At 39.2% G+C, this 16,444-nt stretch overlaps 1 protein-coding gene across 1 annotated transcript in view; it reads left to right on the top strand.

The window, feature by feature from the left end:
- zmp:0000000660 (arf-GAP with Rho-GAP domain, ANK repeat and PH domain-containing protein 2) overlaps nucleotides 1–16,444 on the top strand; it is a gene marked incomplete at its 5' end in the record, with an annotated part of 140,874 nt that overhangs the window by 13,252 nt on the left and 111,178 nt on the right. The window contains 3 exon segments of the mRNA XM_036133884.1: nucleotides 6,747–6,832; nucleotides 8,298–8,480; nucleotides 16,202–16,376. Coding sequence (XP_035989777.1) covers nucleotides 6,747–6,832; nucleotides 8,298–8,480; nucleotides 16,202–16,376 — 444 coding nt within the window.

The following is a 16,444-nucleotide window of genomic DNA, read 5'->3' as shown; positions in this document are numbered from 1 at the left end:
GGCCCAAGTAGAAAATGTAGTAGCAGCTAACGGGCTTACGTCGGAGGCAACCGGACTTTCACTCAGTTATTTCTGAAAAACATCTGACACCTATCCAGCAGTCGTTGTCAATTCTGGTGGCTCACACTTGAACAACCTGCAGTTGGTGACCAGCTGTTTTAAAAGGACATGGAGGCCTGTCCTCCTAGTTACGTTTATTTTGACCTGGAAGGAAGCACAGCTTCATGCTTTCATCTACTCGCAAGGTGTACGAGCCTTAAATGTATTACGTTTCTTCATCACAAGGTGTATGGTTGCAGTGGTGATGCGTAGAGTGTTTGTCATGTGACACATTTGTTGAAGTAGGCTAGTTGCTTCAAAAGAGGAGTGCTTACCTGTACCAGCTCTTGACAGGAGAGAGGGGGAGCAGGTTAGCCGTATTTTTTTTTTTGTTGACCCGTTTTGCCTTGCTTCGGTAAATTACAGATCATGTAACACCAGACAGACTGATTTCCAACTGAATGTAATGAACGTTATAAGCCGCTGTTTAATAAATCATCCAAGATATAATCCCGGATTCAGTGCGCTTCTCTTAAGCGACGGCAGCGCGTCAAACAGGACCCTACCTTTCCTTCTCAACCGACTGGGGCTGGTTTTCTTTGGAGCAACACAAGGTTTTTGGAGATGAGCTAAAAAAAAAAAAAAAAAACGCTATTAAAACAACCTAGCCTTGACATCTTAACAGAGCCATAGGCTCATCTGCTCCATGCCAAGCTGCATTGATGCAGTAATTGTTGCAAAAAGAACTCAGACTGATGATTAAGTACATATACTCCACAGTACATGGACATAGGTTGCAGTGGGCCTACATTTCTGTTAAAAAATAGAGAAGTACACAATCCTTTTTATGTAATACTCTAATTGTCAGAGAAACTGAATTTTGAGTCTTCACTAGCTATAAGACATAATAGAAATTAACAAAAAAAAACATATGTAATGTTACTAGGGCTGGGCAACGATTAAAATATTTAATCGCGATTAATCGCCCTGATTAATCGCGATTAATCGCGATTAATCGCATTGTATTTACAAACTCCAAGAATGAATTCAAAAGTAGTGTAAAGAGCACTTTTATTTTAATGTTCTGCTGCCATATGAACAAAAGTGTTGTAACATTTGTAGCACTTATTTTATACTGGATATTTTCAACCCATCTATTGAATTTAGTGCACTAGTTGATCTTTTCTTCATAAGAGAACAGCAAGCACTGCAGCCAAAATATGGCCTTTTTTGACCTGCTGTATATTAGCCAGTCCCTAAGCTTGATGTATCATGAAACTGTTGACCTTTTGGGTTTTGTGGTTTTTATTTTATTATTACAATTAAATAATAATAATAATAATAATAATAATAATGTTATGGTCAGTGTTTTTTCGCTAATCCACCTCTTATATATTTCAATCCTTATGTAATTTTGTCTGTGTTGTGTGCACCTGCCTGTTGCTTTAATCCTATAAATTTCCCCGTCGTGGGATAAAAAAAGGATTAGCTAATGTTATCTTATCTTAAATAACACTTTTTAATATATGTACTGGGTTCTTTCAAGGTCTTAATTACATGTTATGTGTGGGCTCCAGTAACATCCATCCATCCATCCATCCATCCATCCATCCATCCATCCATCCACTGATCTACCTGGATGTTCCCTGGAGGACTGAAACTCCTCAGTCAGAGACGTCTGTGGGTCTGTCGGGGCAATGAGAGAAGTTTCGTCTCCTCTCTCCGTTTCTGGGGCTCGACGTTTTCATGTTTTTTCACGTGCTTAGATAAATTTGTTGTGTTTCCACTGAAATTAACCGGCTTTTTACAAAACATACAGCTTGATTTCATTTACGGTATTAAAATAAAGCCAAACGGTGCTACTTCCCGTGTTCATGTTTTTTCGCTGCTGCGGTCTCTCTCAGCTGTTTGTTTGTTAAGCTTGTGTGAAGCTGAGTGGGCGGGCCAGGCTGACCCTGCGTGCTGATTGGCTGGCGCCGCTGAGCCATGTACGAGAGGGGAGGGGGAGCGGGAGAGTGCTGCCGTGAGTGCTGACTGACACTGACTGAAAGCATGTGAGCAACATGCGTTAATGCGCGATAAAATAAATATCGCCGTTAATAGTCTAATGAATTAACGCGAAATTAACGCGTTAACTTGCCCAGCCCTAAATGTTACATTCCGTTTTCAAAAAATTATGCGAGGTTCAATTTCTTTATTGAATAGCTGAAATGAACTTGTCAATATGTTAAGAGTACTTGCTTTTGGCTAAAACGGTATGTTACTCCGATATGACCTTATCATGACTAAGTTCCGCCAAAAGTATTTGAAATCAGGCTCAAAACATCCTAATTAGTATGTAACATGGTTCTAAACCAAAATGAGCATCATGCTGGTAAAACAAAAGTGGTGGATAAGAATCAGTCATGATACCCTATAAACAAAATCAAGATTTTACTCACCTGTTCTCTGTATAGGTGAGGTCTGAGGCCCACGGCACTATGTAATCTGAGCCTGGGTTCAGTTCTCAGGTGGTAAGCCACTTATGGAATTAGGTGTCAGGCGTCCGGACGGTCTAACCTGTTTGGCAGTGCCGGAAGGTTCAGATGAAATGACAACAAAGATTACACCATGTGTCAACTTGTTGGATCCTAGACGGCTGCTTGACCTTCTAAACATGATTAGGGAGAGAAAGATTCAGGGACATATCCCTTTTTTTCCTCCTCCAGATTCCTCTCGCTCGCAGCTAATGTGATTCTTAACCTCGGCCGTGTAATTGGTACGCATCAAATAGCCAACATCTCCTTTCAAACGCCCATAAATGGTTTCATTTGCAGAGGTGTTTAATAATACATTTTCTCGACACGCTGAGAGCAAGAAGGGGGATATTCGCAGTTAAAGGAAACAGTCCCACTCTCCTGAAATTATTCTGTTGTCCGTTTGGAATACCAATGCCTGCTCATGCTTTTAATTAGGCCTCTTAGACGTTATTGTTATGGACTAAAAAGAGGGACATTGAACAAGACGGAGACGTAAGAAGCAAAGAGGGGAGCTAATGGGAGGGAAAAAAATGATCCAAGATTGACTTTCTCTTTTTCTGCAAAGACGGAGTGAATTTTAATGGTGTGTAACTTCACTATTTAATGATGAAGAGTTTCATACTGGAGGATTTTGTCCTAGTTTGCAGATGAAGTTTAAAATGATTTGTAATCTGTGAATATTTAGGATGGTGATGGACAGTTTTTCCTTTTTAAAAATTATACTTGAAGACAGATGCTACTTCATTGATGGCTGGCTTGGTCACCTGACTCTATGGCTATTTCTCACAGTAGGTAGCTTTAGCTCTCAGGTCAACAATAAGCAAATTCTAGCAGTGGCCTCACAGTTTCCTCACCTACTATAGGGTAAATTCCCCAATTAGCCGTTCAAATTACTTTTAATAAAACGATACAGAATGATTTAATCGAAGGGATCAACTTTGACATTTTTGAATCAAGAATCAATAGTAAAAATACAGGTGAAATAAAATAATTCCCACCCATTCTTATTTGTTTTTGACTAAACACATCCAAACATTTTTTTGAAGTTCCCTCCCTTGAACCAAATTTTAACTTTTAATGGACGCCCACACACATCCGCACAAACGCTCCGATAGAGTTGGCATTGATTAAGGAACCTCCCACTGCTACACTGACATGTAATTTTGCTAAACTTCTTCTAAACCAGAAGGGAGCTCATAAACATGTCTGCAGTTGATAGTTGTCAAGATGATGCAAAAAAAAAATCCTGCGTTCATTCTTTGCTAACTTACCTCTAGCCCCCCAGGAAACTACCAGTTAAGTGCAATAGACTGAAAAATTGCTCCATGAACTGTTGCTGGAATCACTAGGAAAGTTTTTGATTGGAGGTGAAATCCTTGGTGGGCCAAGTTATTTTTTTTTTTTTTTATTTTGTCTGTAAAAGCTGTCACGGAGGTGGCAGTCTTCTTTGTGTTTCTTTGGTTACATGGGAAAAATGAAGACATTTACACTCTGCCTTCTATACGGGGAGATCTCACTGCTTACCCTGAGGCATGTCAACGCTTTTTTCAGCTTCATTACCTTTACACAAGTGAAAATGGTCCTGTGGTGTTGCATGGCCCAGTGAATGGAGCATTAATGTTGCACTGCAGCAGGCTTCATGAGTAAAATGGTTTAATGCCTTCACAGGTTAAAGTGACAAAATGCAACCCTATAGCCCTTATTTGCCAAATTGCAGATCTCAATGCCACTTGCCTACTATATTATTCCTGCTTTTTAAGTTGCATTGAAACAGTTTGTTCCTCATAAATTAATCTGCTACTGTGTTCAAAGTTGCAAGCTCCGGAAAGTAGTTGATTTACTCTGATTAAATGCATTAGAAGTTTGGCAAACTCGTCATTTTCTCCCATCTCAGCAAAGTAAAAACTCCTCATACAAGTATGTAGATACATCCCCACTAATACTTGGATACGTGTTCCTCAGATATTACCACCTCTATTACACACTTTTTTGTAGCCATCATTAAACTTCGGGTGTAACTCTGGTTAGATAATTCAGCTGCTTTTTTTTTTTGCAAGAATTGGCCTTATTCATCAACATGGGTTTCCTTGCACACACCAGGAATTTTCCTAAGCGATGAAGCGGGGGCTTTGGGAAGGTCATTCTTCATCTTACCTTAATCTATTCCAAAACCCGTTGCAATGTATGTTTGTGGGAACATTGTCCCTCTTGGAACCCCTAACTCCCACCAAACACTATTCAGACATGTTTCGTATGCCTTTATAAGGCTGACCATACTTTTCTGTAATTGCCTCTGAAATACATTTTGAACACGGGAGTGTGGGAGTCTGAGCCCATGGGTCCCGTCTAAATGTGCCATGGATTATGAAATACTGTTGTGGTTAGCCTGTTTTATTAATCCTGTCCATCTGTCAACCACATAAAGACATCAATAGACATCTCTGTGCTGGCAACTTTTCACCTCTCAATTTTGAACCAATGTTTTCATGTTGTTTCGAAGGAAGGTTTTGGAGGTATCCCTTATCCTTCCTCATTCCATCCACTTTGTACAATGTACCAGCACCTCTGGCATTGCAACATCCCACAGCATGATGCTGCCACCACCCTGCTTGACCGCTGGAATAGTGGAACTCTTTATCGATAAATCCTTTTGGTCTCTTCTGACCGTAAAACTTATCTCCAGAAGGCACATGTCTTCTCCATGGGGACAGATGGAGATTTCGCTCAAGCTTCTTGGTGTTGGTTTTGAAGCACAATGTTGTTTTCTGATCAGCAACCTCTCAGTCCATTGCTTAAAGTTTACACACACACACAAAAAAAAGAACAGTAACACTGGTGTTTAATCATATTTAATGACAGACATGAGATGGTAGTTCCTGTGTTTTCCTGATCGTTATAACTCATTTCTTTTCATCTGAGGGTGAAACTTTGGATCGAATGGTGGAAACTTGAATTAAGTGTTGCGTTTTAAAAGGGACCGTGATGCTAAACACACATCAAGTCGGGTTTTTCAGTGGATATCGGAGGCTGACATGATTCTAGAATTACTTCAGCCCTGTTGAATATATGTGGACTGTACTTAGGTTGTCTTCATGCCAGAAAACCAACCATTTTAAAGGAACAGTACCAATAATCCCACTAGTAGTAGTCGACTAGTTTACAGGAGTCATCCTGGAAGCTTTTTAAAGGGTACAAAAAGCTTTCGATTGGATTATCACCCATTGCAGGAGATTTAACCACATACAGTATTGCTCTCTGTTACTGTTCATGTAGATACCCATTAATATGTATGGTGTGGAATATTAAAAAAATGCATAATAAACTATTGTTTTTTTATGAAAATGTTTTATGTTGGTGTTTTGTGTAATGATTTTGTTTCTAACATATCTATGATATGAAATTATATATTCCGATAATAATTGTAAAAGTAGAAATTTACGTTCATCTAGCCATCACCTCAGTCTAATAAAAGAAAGTGATGCCAATACTGAAGACTCCATATCAAAAATGTCTGTCGACTAAAATTGTGAAGTGACAAATAATTTAAAGTCTTTTTCAGTCTGTGCCATCCAGAACTGTGTCAAGATGTCCTGTCACAGCTCACAGCCCCTCATTTTCATTCACAGCTGCTCCACTTCTGAATAGAAGACAGTAATGAGATCATGCCAAATCTAAATCTAAAATTATCCGCCGTTACTCACAGGACAAAAATTCACAGTCACACATGCAGCATGCGTAATGTATTATGCATGTTTGCACCGTCTTTGGCCACAAGCAACCCCAGAAGCTCCTCGCTCGCCCAAATAAACAGGCCGACCAACAAACACAATGAATTACTCATGATTCATTAGCAATTAATGGTCCTCGTTCTCTGCTTTCATTTCCAATTAGGGGAGCTGAGGGGACTAAATATGTTGTGTTGTGAGTGAGAGAATGAGCTCGCAGTCATGCTCCGTTTTCTCCGTCTTGTAACTGCCTGTTTGTTGTTTACTCCATCACTGGCAGCATGTCTGCGTGCACGCCAAGCAGATTTTTGTACATGTATGAGTCTCATAATTTTGTTATTTCTCCAGGAAGTAAAGCACAGCCTGGCAGCACAATATTATTCAATGTACATTTTACAGAGGAAAAAAAAAAAGGTTTTATGAGTTTGTTTCCATCAATAGTTGTGTGTTATCATTTTGCTAGGGCAGCACCGCTCTCTTGGACCGAGCATATCGAAGATACGGAGCTTGAAGCTGGACAGCAGCATCTGGAGCAATGAACTTGTAGAGGTATTTACTTTGTTCTTATGTTGAGAAAATTAAGCTGCTACAGCTATTTGCTGATATCCAAAGCTGTTTTTCATTGCCATGCTGTGGCTCTCGAAAGTGTACACATCGCTTTTAAGGTAGAGTCTGACCAATCCCTGGCCATTCGGTGAGAACGGCAGTTACAGGTCAGAGTTTTTACAGGCCAGCAGCTCTCACAGAGATCTAATTCCTTCAACTTCCTTTTTTTGAATGCATAATTTATTGACTTCTTTCAGGATGGAAGGACCATTTTACTCAGTATAACAAAAAGTGTTTCTGAACAACTTACCAACTATAGCTTTAAATGTTCCAGGGTTTCACTTAAATCTGAGAGAATGGTAGAATATTTCCAAAGGTTTTCAACACCAATTGGGAATCTATCCTTGGGAGATGGGATTGACGGTATAAAGCTGCTTAAACCCATTTACATAAGTGTACACACCCCCTAAGTAGTAATGGTACCAAAGAAGGAAATACAACACCAACACTGTTGATGAAGAAGCCTTTGGTTTAATTTCAGCATTCAGTCATTTGTGCAGCTTTTGTCATCATCCTACATCTTGACTTGGCCAAAATCACCCACTCTGTTTTTGTAGAAGTTCTCCAAATCAGTCAGATTGTTAAAACAGCTCTTGTCCACAGCCCATATCAGTTGACACAACAGATTTTCTGTCAGATTTACTTCTGGACTCGGACTCGATCATACAAACATTATTTTTTTTCTCACAAATGTTTTTGAGTTGGATGTGTGCATGGACAAATTTTAATAGTGGAAAAATAAATATCTCTGGATCAGCTAAAGGGACCTGATAGTTTTGTGCCAAAACTGCCTGCCCCTTGGAATTTTTAAGAATTTAACATCAAAGAGTCCAGTTGCTGCTAAAAAAAAGTAATCCCAGAGCATTATGCTGCTACCACCTTTCACAGTGGAAGTAGGTTTTTAACCTCTCTGCTAATTCAAAATCTTTACTATGCAGTTATGCAAATATGAAGAAAACACTATTAGGACAGCTGGGCCTTATTTCACATTGATTCTCTAGAAATAACTGAAGTTAACCTAAGAAGACTGAATCCTGAAATGAAATCAAAAGGTGATTCAACAATGGTTTAGTAAAATGGTAGGTACATCTATAGGGTACAGCCATCCGGAGCATTACCACGCACCATTCCAATCAGCGTGCATCAGCTTATCATCTTTAAAATATGTTAGATGCATTAAAGGTGGACAAAGTTATTTTACATCGTCTGTCTTTTAAGGTCTTAAAATCTTGGAATTTTAACAGCTCTGTGTACATTTCTGAGGGCTACCAAAACAGATTTGGCTTAATACAAATCCAGGAAAATTTAATTTTTGTGACTAAATAATAATAATAAATGTGTTTACACATAGTAATGGGACCTCTATGAGCAGTTCTCACCTAAACGTTACTGCTTGTTCATCTTGCAGCTCTTCCTCGAGGTGGGGAACAAGAATGCTAACAGTTTCTGGGCCGCTAACCTCGCTTTAGAGGAAGAACTCCACAGCATGGCCTCGGCGGAGCAGCGTGCCACGTTCATCCGCCGGAAGTACAGAGAGAGGAAGTACAGGAAGGTTCTGGAGGAAGTCAATTCCCTGGAGCAGCTTAATCAGGTAAGCAATACATGGCAATGGAGCAGAAGCAAAACCCCTGGCAGCAACTCTCTGTGATTTATGTTGTTCTCGTTAACATTACAGTGCTCCGGTGACGGAAAAGTTAGGGAATTGTTTCAAACAAAATCAACAGTGCCACAATTATTGGCAAAGCAAAACATTGCTTTCAATTTGATGCAACTTAAGCATTTTTGTTACTTGCCTCTTTTTTTTTTTCTAGGTGTCCAGGTGCTAACACAAAGAACTGTAGTAAAACGTTGTCACAAAGTCTCCATACACAACCATTAGGCACCGTATACGTCACAACCAGTGGTTCTGGAGACAGTTAAGCGTGGTGTTGCCATTAATCATAAATGTAAATGTGAAATTTGCTAGAAAGAAACCTCTGGAACTTTAATCGTCTAATATTCCTCTATGTGTATGCTTAATATCTGTTAAAGATGGACACTGGGTGATATACTATTTGCATGATTACATAAAAAAAGATAATGTATTTTGTTCTACTGGATTACATGAACCTAAAATAACATTTTGTATCTTTAGGAGCTTTAACGTTTCAGGACGTTTATTCACGAAACAATCATTCTGCTGCCATTGTTTAATTTTGTGATTTACATTATTGGCCAAGGTGGTATTAGCTTGAAGAGGCCCATATTTTGTTGACCCTGTGATCATCAGTATATCTGGACTTGATTTTAAAGGTCCTTTATAGGCAGTCTCACAGGTTCTAAAGGTAAGCTCAGCCGGCGCTGATCCCTAAAAGCTCAGCTTTTAAAAATATGGCTTTATTTTAAAAAGAACATAAGTCAATGAAAAAGTTTCCACTTTACTCCGTGTTTACAACACAGTGATGAACCCTTTCTTGGATTGTTTTCTACAATAGACTAAGTCATGGAAATGTTGAGGGAAAGCCGCCAATAAACAAGGAAGTATGGTAAAGATTTACCAGCAAGCTATCTGTAAAAGTTGATTAGGATCTACAAAACAAGTGGTTGGGTTAGTTTTTCTTTTAAGCTTCTGCAGAACTGTGTGTATGAGAGAGTGTATGTGTGTGAACATGTGTGCTGCCCCACTTCAGAAGTGTGAATTTGTTGTTCCAGAGGGAGTTTCTTGCAGGGCGGACCAGGAGAGAGGGTGTGACACACACCGAGAATATGTCTGCTTCAAAGGGTCAGTCCTGTGGAGAAACCTGTGTGTGGCTGTGTATGTCAGGAGAGCAACAAACTGAACTGAGAAAGTCAACTTCTGTATACTTTCTCACCCCTCTGCTGTCTCTTTTTTTCTGAGATTTGTTAAGGATCAGAGTGCTATAGGGGTAAAACACCGTATAGGCTGAGTCCTTTAGTTTGATTGTGCTGATGTTAACCATTTGGTATTTTGGTTAATTACTCTTGCCATGAAATACATTACAAACAGTGCTATATTTCACAGCTAAAAGCAATCAATGTTCATAACTATATTTAAGAATTTGATCCAGTTTTCCTAGAATAAATGATGATTTATAGTTCAAAACCTGCAGTGGTGGTACGAGTTAGAATTCTTGTCCACTTTTTTTAGTTTGTTTATGCATGCTTCTGATTTATTACCTGACTCCGCCAGATGGATTTGCTCCGCATATCCATCTGGAAACCTTCCGTTGAAGTAATTTTGGGAAGGGGCGAAAATACTGGTTAGCTGATTGGCCTATGTTGGTGATAGACGGGCCAAATAAACCAATCAGATCAACGAAGCATATGACGTATTCATCAACATGCTAGTAGAATTCGGTTCCCACTGATTTTTCAAGTTTGTTTATGCAGGCTTCTGATTCATTGTAAAGTAGTAATTCCTGTTTTTCGACAACTGGTCATACAATAATTCATATGTGACAGAATTGTGACATTAGTGTACATCTACGAAGCCTGAGCAGTTTATTAGTTTGTATCAGTGTTACAAGGCAGCCCGCGCCCGGTTTACGCCCTAGCAACAATAAACCTAGTAAATTAATTCAATATAAAAAGTTATGTTTATTTTGACCTTATGTTAGAAACAGGGCAGTGTACTCCAACTACTCTGTCCTCCCAACAGTGACGCATAGCTCCGTCTCTCAGGAGAGAGCTGTGTACGCGGAGGGGCAGAGTGATATTACACACTTGGGATGAATATTTAGTGCGCCTTTTGAACCGGTGCGCCTTATATGTAGACAAAGACGCATAAAAACACATTAATTTATGTTAATACGGTATTTTAAAGCACAAAACAATGCAGTTTTAGTAAAATTTTCTTCCCAAAACCTGTCTGGATATAAAAATGTAACATTATTTGTTCATTTTCTGATGTATTTTTTATCAAAACCTGTTCACCTAACATACATGTGTTTTATATGCAATAGAAACTTTTCACTTAACATTATGCTGTTGTATTATAGCAGTATCCAGGCACACAGTGGAATATTTAAGATTTTACTCTGTGGCTTTGAACAAACTACCAAGGGATAGAGGCAGGCATTAGCATAACACTTTGGAAATGGATTGTAGGCATAAGATTTAGAGCTAACACAGTTTTGCACTAACAATATAAAAGCTCAAACTCCTCTTAAAATGAACTCAACAATTAGGTAAAAAAAAAAAAAAGGGAGAAAATGCCCCACAAACAAGGACGTTGAGTCTAATCTCACTGGACAAGTTGTTCCACTTCTGTGTCACATTTACTTACCGTAAGCATGAATATGAAACACTAAATTCTATATAAAGCTGTTTCCTTTGGGACTCTTCAGTGGAGTGAAGACAATAACACAATATCTCCAATGACATTCATGCAGTTTTAGAATCAGATTTTATTTTTTTTCAGGCTCAAGGGTCACAGAATTCACAAAGACAACATAGCAAATCACTGATTAAACCTCCATTTAAAGCCTTGCAAAACATAAAACACAGTTGACTGTTAAAATCATGATTCCTACGCGGTCTGGGTAAGCATGTCATTTGATTTAAGCATTTTTAAGGTCTGGGTAAGTATGGACAAAGAAAGTTGTGCATGGAAAAAAAGAAGTTTTTTCAGACTTCACAATCTGTCTAAAAACTCCATCCATCCAGCCATCCTCCATCCATCCGTCTGCCAATCAAGTCTATTTGTCCACCCCTACGTCCATCCACCCAACTGGCTCCGTGTTTATTTTCCTCTTCCTCTTTTTCCTTTCTTCCTTACTTCTCACCTCTCTGTATGGGCTTTTTACAGTTTGCGTATTCAATGCCCGTAGAATTATGTCAGAAATTCACTCTGAACACTAATTTAGAAAAAATAACAATTAAAAAAAAATGCAATAAGAACTCTGATAAATATTGAGGCTGGTAAAATGTGTAATTATTACATGAGTAATTTATAGGTCCCCTGCAAAACATGTTTTCATATTCTCAAACCTTCCTGTTTTCATCCTTTTCCGCTCTAAATTTCCTTTCTTTCTTCATCCCATTGTTTCTTACTCTTTCTTAGTCTCATGTTCACCGTTAGGGGTTCTTATCCCATTGACCTCCACGGAGTCTCCGCAGACCACATGACCTAGAGACGGGTGTGTCAGAGGACCTTCTTATACCACTTTGCACACACACACACACACACACACACACACACACACACCCGCTGTCTCTGGTGGCTACAGTAATTGCTATGACACGGAAGGTCATTTCCAAAGAGAACACAGAATAAGGCCGGGCTGCATGGGACTGGTTCGCCAGGATCCGACCCCATCCTGTGTGTGAGCAAGAGAGATAAAGACCGAATTAATTTTGCTTGTTGTTTTCCTACTGATGAAGATGAATCAGTGTTTGCAGAAGCAGCGCGCAGAGACCGAGATAAATGAAGCCGCGCTTGGAACACACGCACGCTTTAAACACCTTTATCTCCAAGAAGGCGGGGGCCCCCCTGTGTGCGTGGGTGGGCGGGGTCTTATTGATGGGGGGGCTTTTGTCTGCACGTCTGTATGTACGGCCTCACCGTCTCCACCTCGCATTCAGAGGGATATTGCTTGTTTGTGGCAGATCGATTCGGCCCACTGGCTCGGCCGCGGGCGCGATGAAAGGCGAAGTTGTTAGTTGAAATTCCGCCATTTGCCTCTCGACTCTTCTGTTGATCTACTTTGTCACAGGTCATAGAACACAATGTCACATCAATTGACTGCACCAATAAAAAGAGACAGACAGAGGCAGAAAATATCTCCCCGGATCAGACTGTATTCTTTTGCTCCATTTATCTGCTAATCTTGGCTCAATCGGTGTGAGTAAAAGATAACTCCTTGTAACAAACCGTCTACTTGGCCAGACATGACGCCTACTCTGTAGTCAGGTTCACTTGCTTTGATGTTAAGAAAATTTAAATTAAAAACGTCTGTGATGTTGTAGAGTTGCTCAGGCAGAAAAAATTATACCATAGGGGAAGTGATGAACTTAAATTGACTTTTTGTGAATATATATATATATATATATATATATATATATATATATATATATATATATATATATATATATATATATATATATATATATATATATATATATATATATATATATATAATGTAAGACATAATAGTGTTGATGATGACAGTTTTGTATTGCAAAAGCTCATAATGGTCGTCTTCCTAAAAGTCAGACTCATAAGTGTGTGTTTGGGGCAAAAACCTCTATTTACTTGTGACCGTCATACATTCTGTTAATAAAAGACCTGTATTATAGTTATGTATCATGACTTGTTGGAAAACAACATAGTGGTACAGTTATAGTTGTTTGCAAGGGTAGAATACTCTTCAACTTTTGATTTATGTTTATACATCAGTGTGTTTGGTTGACTTTTATGTGATAGACCATCTATGTGTTGAAGTACAGTAGGAAGTGTTAGTAGTTTCTAACATGTTAAAGGGTTTATCAGCCTAAATCCATGTGGTCTGCAGAGTGTACACTTCTGCTAACAGATGTGGGTCACACCCCAACCACTGGATGGCCTCAAAATGCTTCTACTTAGGATGCTTAGTTTGGGAGGCACATAGTATCGATCAGGATTATGGGTTTACTCACTCTACCCTGCCTGTTTTCAGATGAATAGTAGACTTGTCATCCAAAAGTGGAGTCACCCTTTTCCTGTAGCTGTGGTTGTGTGTTTAGGGTCATTGGCCTCCTGGTACAGGAACCTCAGCCTCACACCATCCATCTTCCTTTTAATTTTGACCAGCTTCCCTGTTCCTGCTGAAGAAAAGCCCACGGCAACAGCATGGTGCTGCCAACTCGAGGCTTGTGGCAAACTAGAAGCCATTGCTTTCATCTTACCATACTCTTACAAAGGTCAGATTAGGGGAGCGTATGACTAATGGCTTGGTACCATATGTCTTACCCTGGGGGCTGCTGCTCCTTTGCGTCATTGACGACCTACGTCTGTGATGGGTGTGTGTGGCTACCCTGAGGTGGTGCCTTGTCTGTCTCCCTGGGACTACTGCAACTTTCCGAAGTTGGGCCCACCTGTCCTTTGGTGCTCTTGGGGGCTGTGTTTTGCAGGCTTTCAACTATTCTCGTCCCTCTGAAAACGGTACACCACACTCTTATTTCCACACTTTCTCACATACGCGCACATGCACTGACACAAATAATCAGAGTGGTTGAAGTACATACAGACACAGGTTACTATTATAAAAACATGGCCTGCCTACTTTGATCCTGTCTTAAATCTGAATTTCATAAAGTCAATCACGCAATTAGGGTACCGTCCTGGGATATCCTTTTTTTTTGTGGAGCAAACCTACCTCCAGAGAAACCTGGCTCCAGCCTACTCTGCATACCTAGAACCAGAACTAAACAAGGAGGAGCAGCATTTAGTTCCTATGCTCCACTTATCTGGAACAAACTTCCAGAAAATTGTAAAAGTGCGGAAAGCCTGAGTTCCTTTAAATCAAGATTAAAAACACATTTGTTTAAGATTGCCTTCAACTGTTCAACTGAATCACCACTTTTTTGTTCTTTTTTTTCTATCTACATTTTATTCCTACTTGCTTTTATTCTGTTTTATTTTGCTATATTTTAATCATGTAAAGCACTTTGCATTGTCTTTGTACTGAATTGTGCTATACAAATAAATTTGCCTTGCCTTGCCTTGCCTTGCAAAGGGTTTGCCTGATGTGGTCTGACGGGACCATGAAAAAAACAAAAGGACCTAACATTGCTTTAAACTGTTTCACAACTTTCTCCCTGACCTGTCTGCTCTGTGACCAGGAAAGCACTGTGTTAATTAAATCCGTTAACCAGTTAACTTTCTGCTGTGTTCCCTGGTTTCCATGATGCTGTTTGTTCTCTAATGTTCTCTAACAAACCTTTGACTTCTTCACAGAACAGCTGCATGTACACTGAGATTAAATTACACAGGGTATTTACTAATTAGGTGACGTCTGACAGCAGTTTTGCTGAACTGAACCTTTTTAGATGTATTAGAGTAAAGGCTGTATCTTTTCAGATTTTTTTTCATTTGGAAATAATTTGGCAAGCTGTTCATGCTCTTCCTTCCACTTCATATTTAAGGACAATTCTGTGTTGGTTCATTGCATAAAATTCAAATAAACTACTTTTACCTTTTGTGGTTGTAATACCAAAAAATGTGTAAAAATGTCACAGCACTGCCACTATGAAGATGTTTTTATTCACAGAAAAGTGTACAGTGCTAAAAGGTGAAAGGCTCTGGGAACAGTCCATCCACAATTATAAATGCCCATTTATTTCATAATCAAACCATAGTTGGTTTATTTTCTCCTTTTTGTTGAGCTAGAAGTGAGTAAATTCATGCATTTTTTAGACAGCATTACTTATTCTTTGAGGTCAGTGGAGAACATGCATCTAATTTACTTGCTTGCTCTTTAGGATATATATTCCTCAAATCCATGCTGCATTTTTCACACTTACAAGGAATTCCTCTTGCTTCATACTCCATTCCTTAATGTAATCTGTTGCTTTCCTGCAGCTCACTTCATTGTTTTTAACATCATTATTCCCACATTCCTCTTCTTGGAGATTGTGTGTTTCATTATAGTTAATATGGCCCATTTGTGCTGCGTTTATTTGCTGTATTGCTTCTTTTTACAGGGATCAGAGCTTTAATTCTTCCCACGGGGTATATTAAAGTTTGATCATATTTTAGCTTCTCTTTTGAAATCCGCAAAGGAACTCCATTCCAAACTTTATATGGTTTTCTGACGCCGCTTTATAGACTCTTTGTCCTCTATCAACCAGGCATTCCCTCATGGACTCACACACTAACACTTTGGGGTCTTCTACCTACACAGAACTGAAACTATAATTTCCTCACCATGGATTTTTACCACTTAATTATCTGTCATGATTTTTTTGATGAGATATTTCAGCAGCTTCTTAAAATTCCAGCTAAACCACTAATTTACTACTATATTGTTTTATCACAGTGAGAAATACTGGAAGTGATGTTTTTTTTTATTCTAAAATGTGCAACCCTTAAAGACCAGTCTTAACAATCTGATTAATATGTGAAAATATCACATAAAACGAACTTTCTGCAAGGAGTTTTGTTTCACTGGATGCTTTGTTCAGGAGCTAGGATTTTTCAGTCTCACTACATGGTGAGCTGTCCAAGTCCTGCTGCATCAAGCGTATTATATTAGTGAAGCATATTCCAATGCAAATAATTTCGGAGGTCTTATTTGTCAAATTCTTCATATCAATAAATCTTTGTTCAAACAGGCACTTTGTGCAGCCGTGGTGTCGTCTGACGTGCTGAAGACCATGGAGTTGGTGTTCAGTGGGGCAGATGTTATGTGTGCCACCGGAGACCCGGTCTACTCCACTCCGTACCTCTTGGCTCAACGTGCAGGGCAGAAGCTGCAGATGGAGTTCCTGCATCAAAACAAACTATGTGGTAAGGTCTTGTTTTTGAATTTTAATTTAAATAACTTTAACATTTGAATGGCATGGTTCCTTTCCTGT

Source organism: Fundulus heteroclitus, unplaced genomic scaffold, assembly GCF_011125445.2.
Source record: "Fundulus heteroclitus isolate FHET01 unplaced genomic scaffold, MU-UCD_Fhet_4.1 scaffold_69, whole genome shotgun sequence".
NCBI classification, from domain to species: Eukaryota; Metazoa; Chordata; class Actinopteri; order Cyprinodontiformes; family Fundulidae; genus Fundulus; species Fundulus heteroclitus.
Note: the sequence above shows the minus strand (reverse complement) of the source record. Positions and strands in the feature narration are given on the sequence as shown.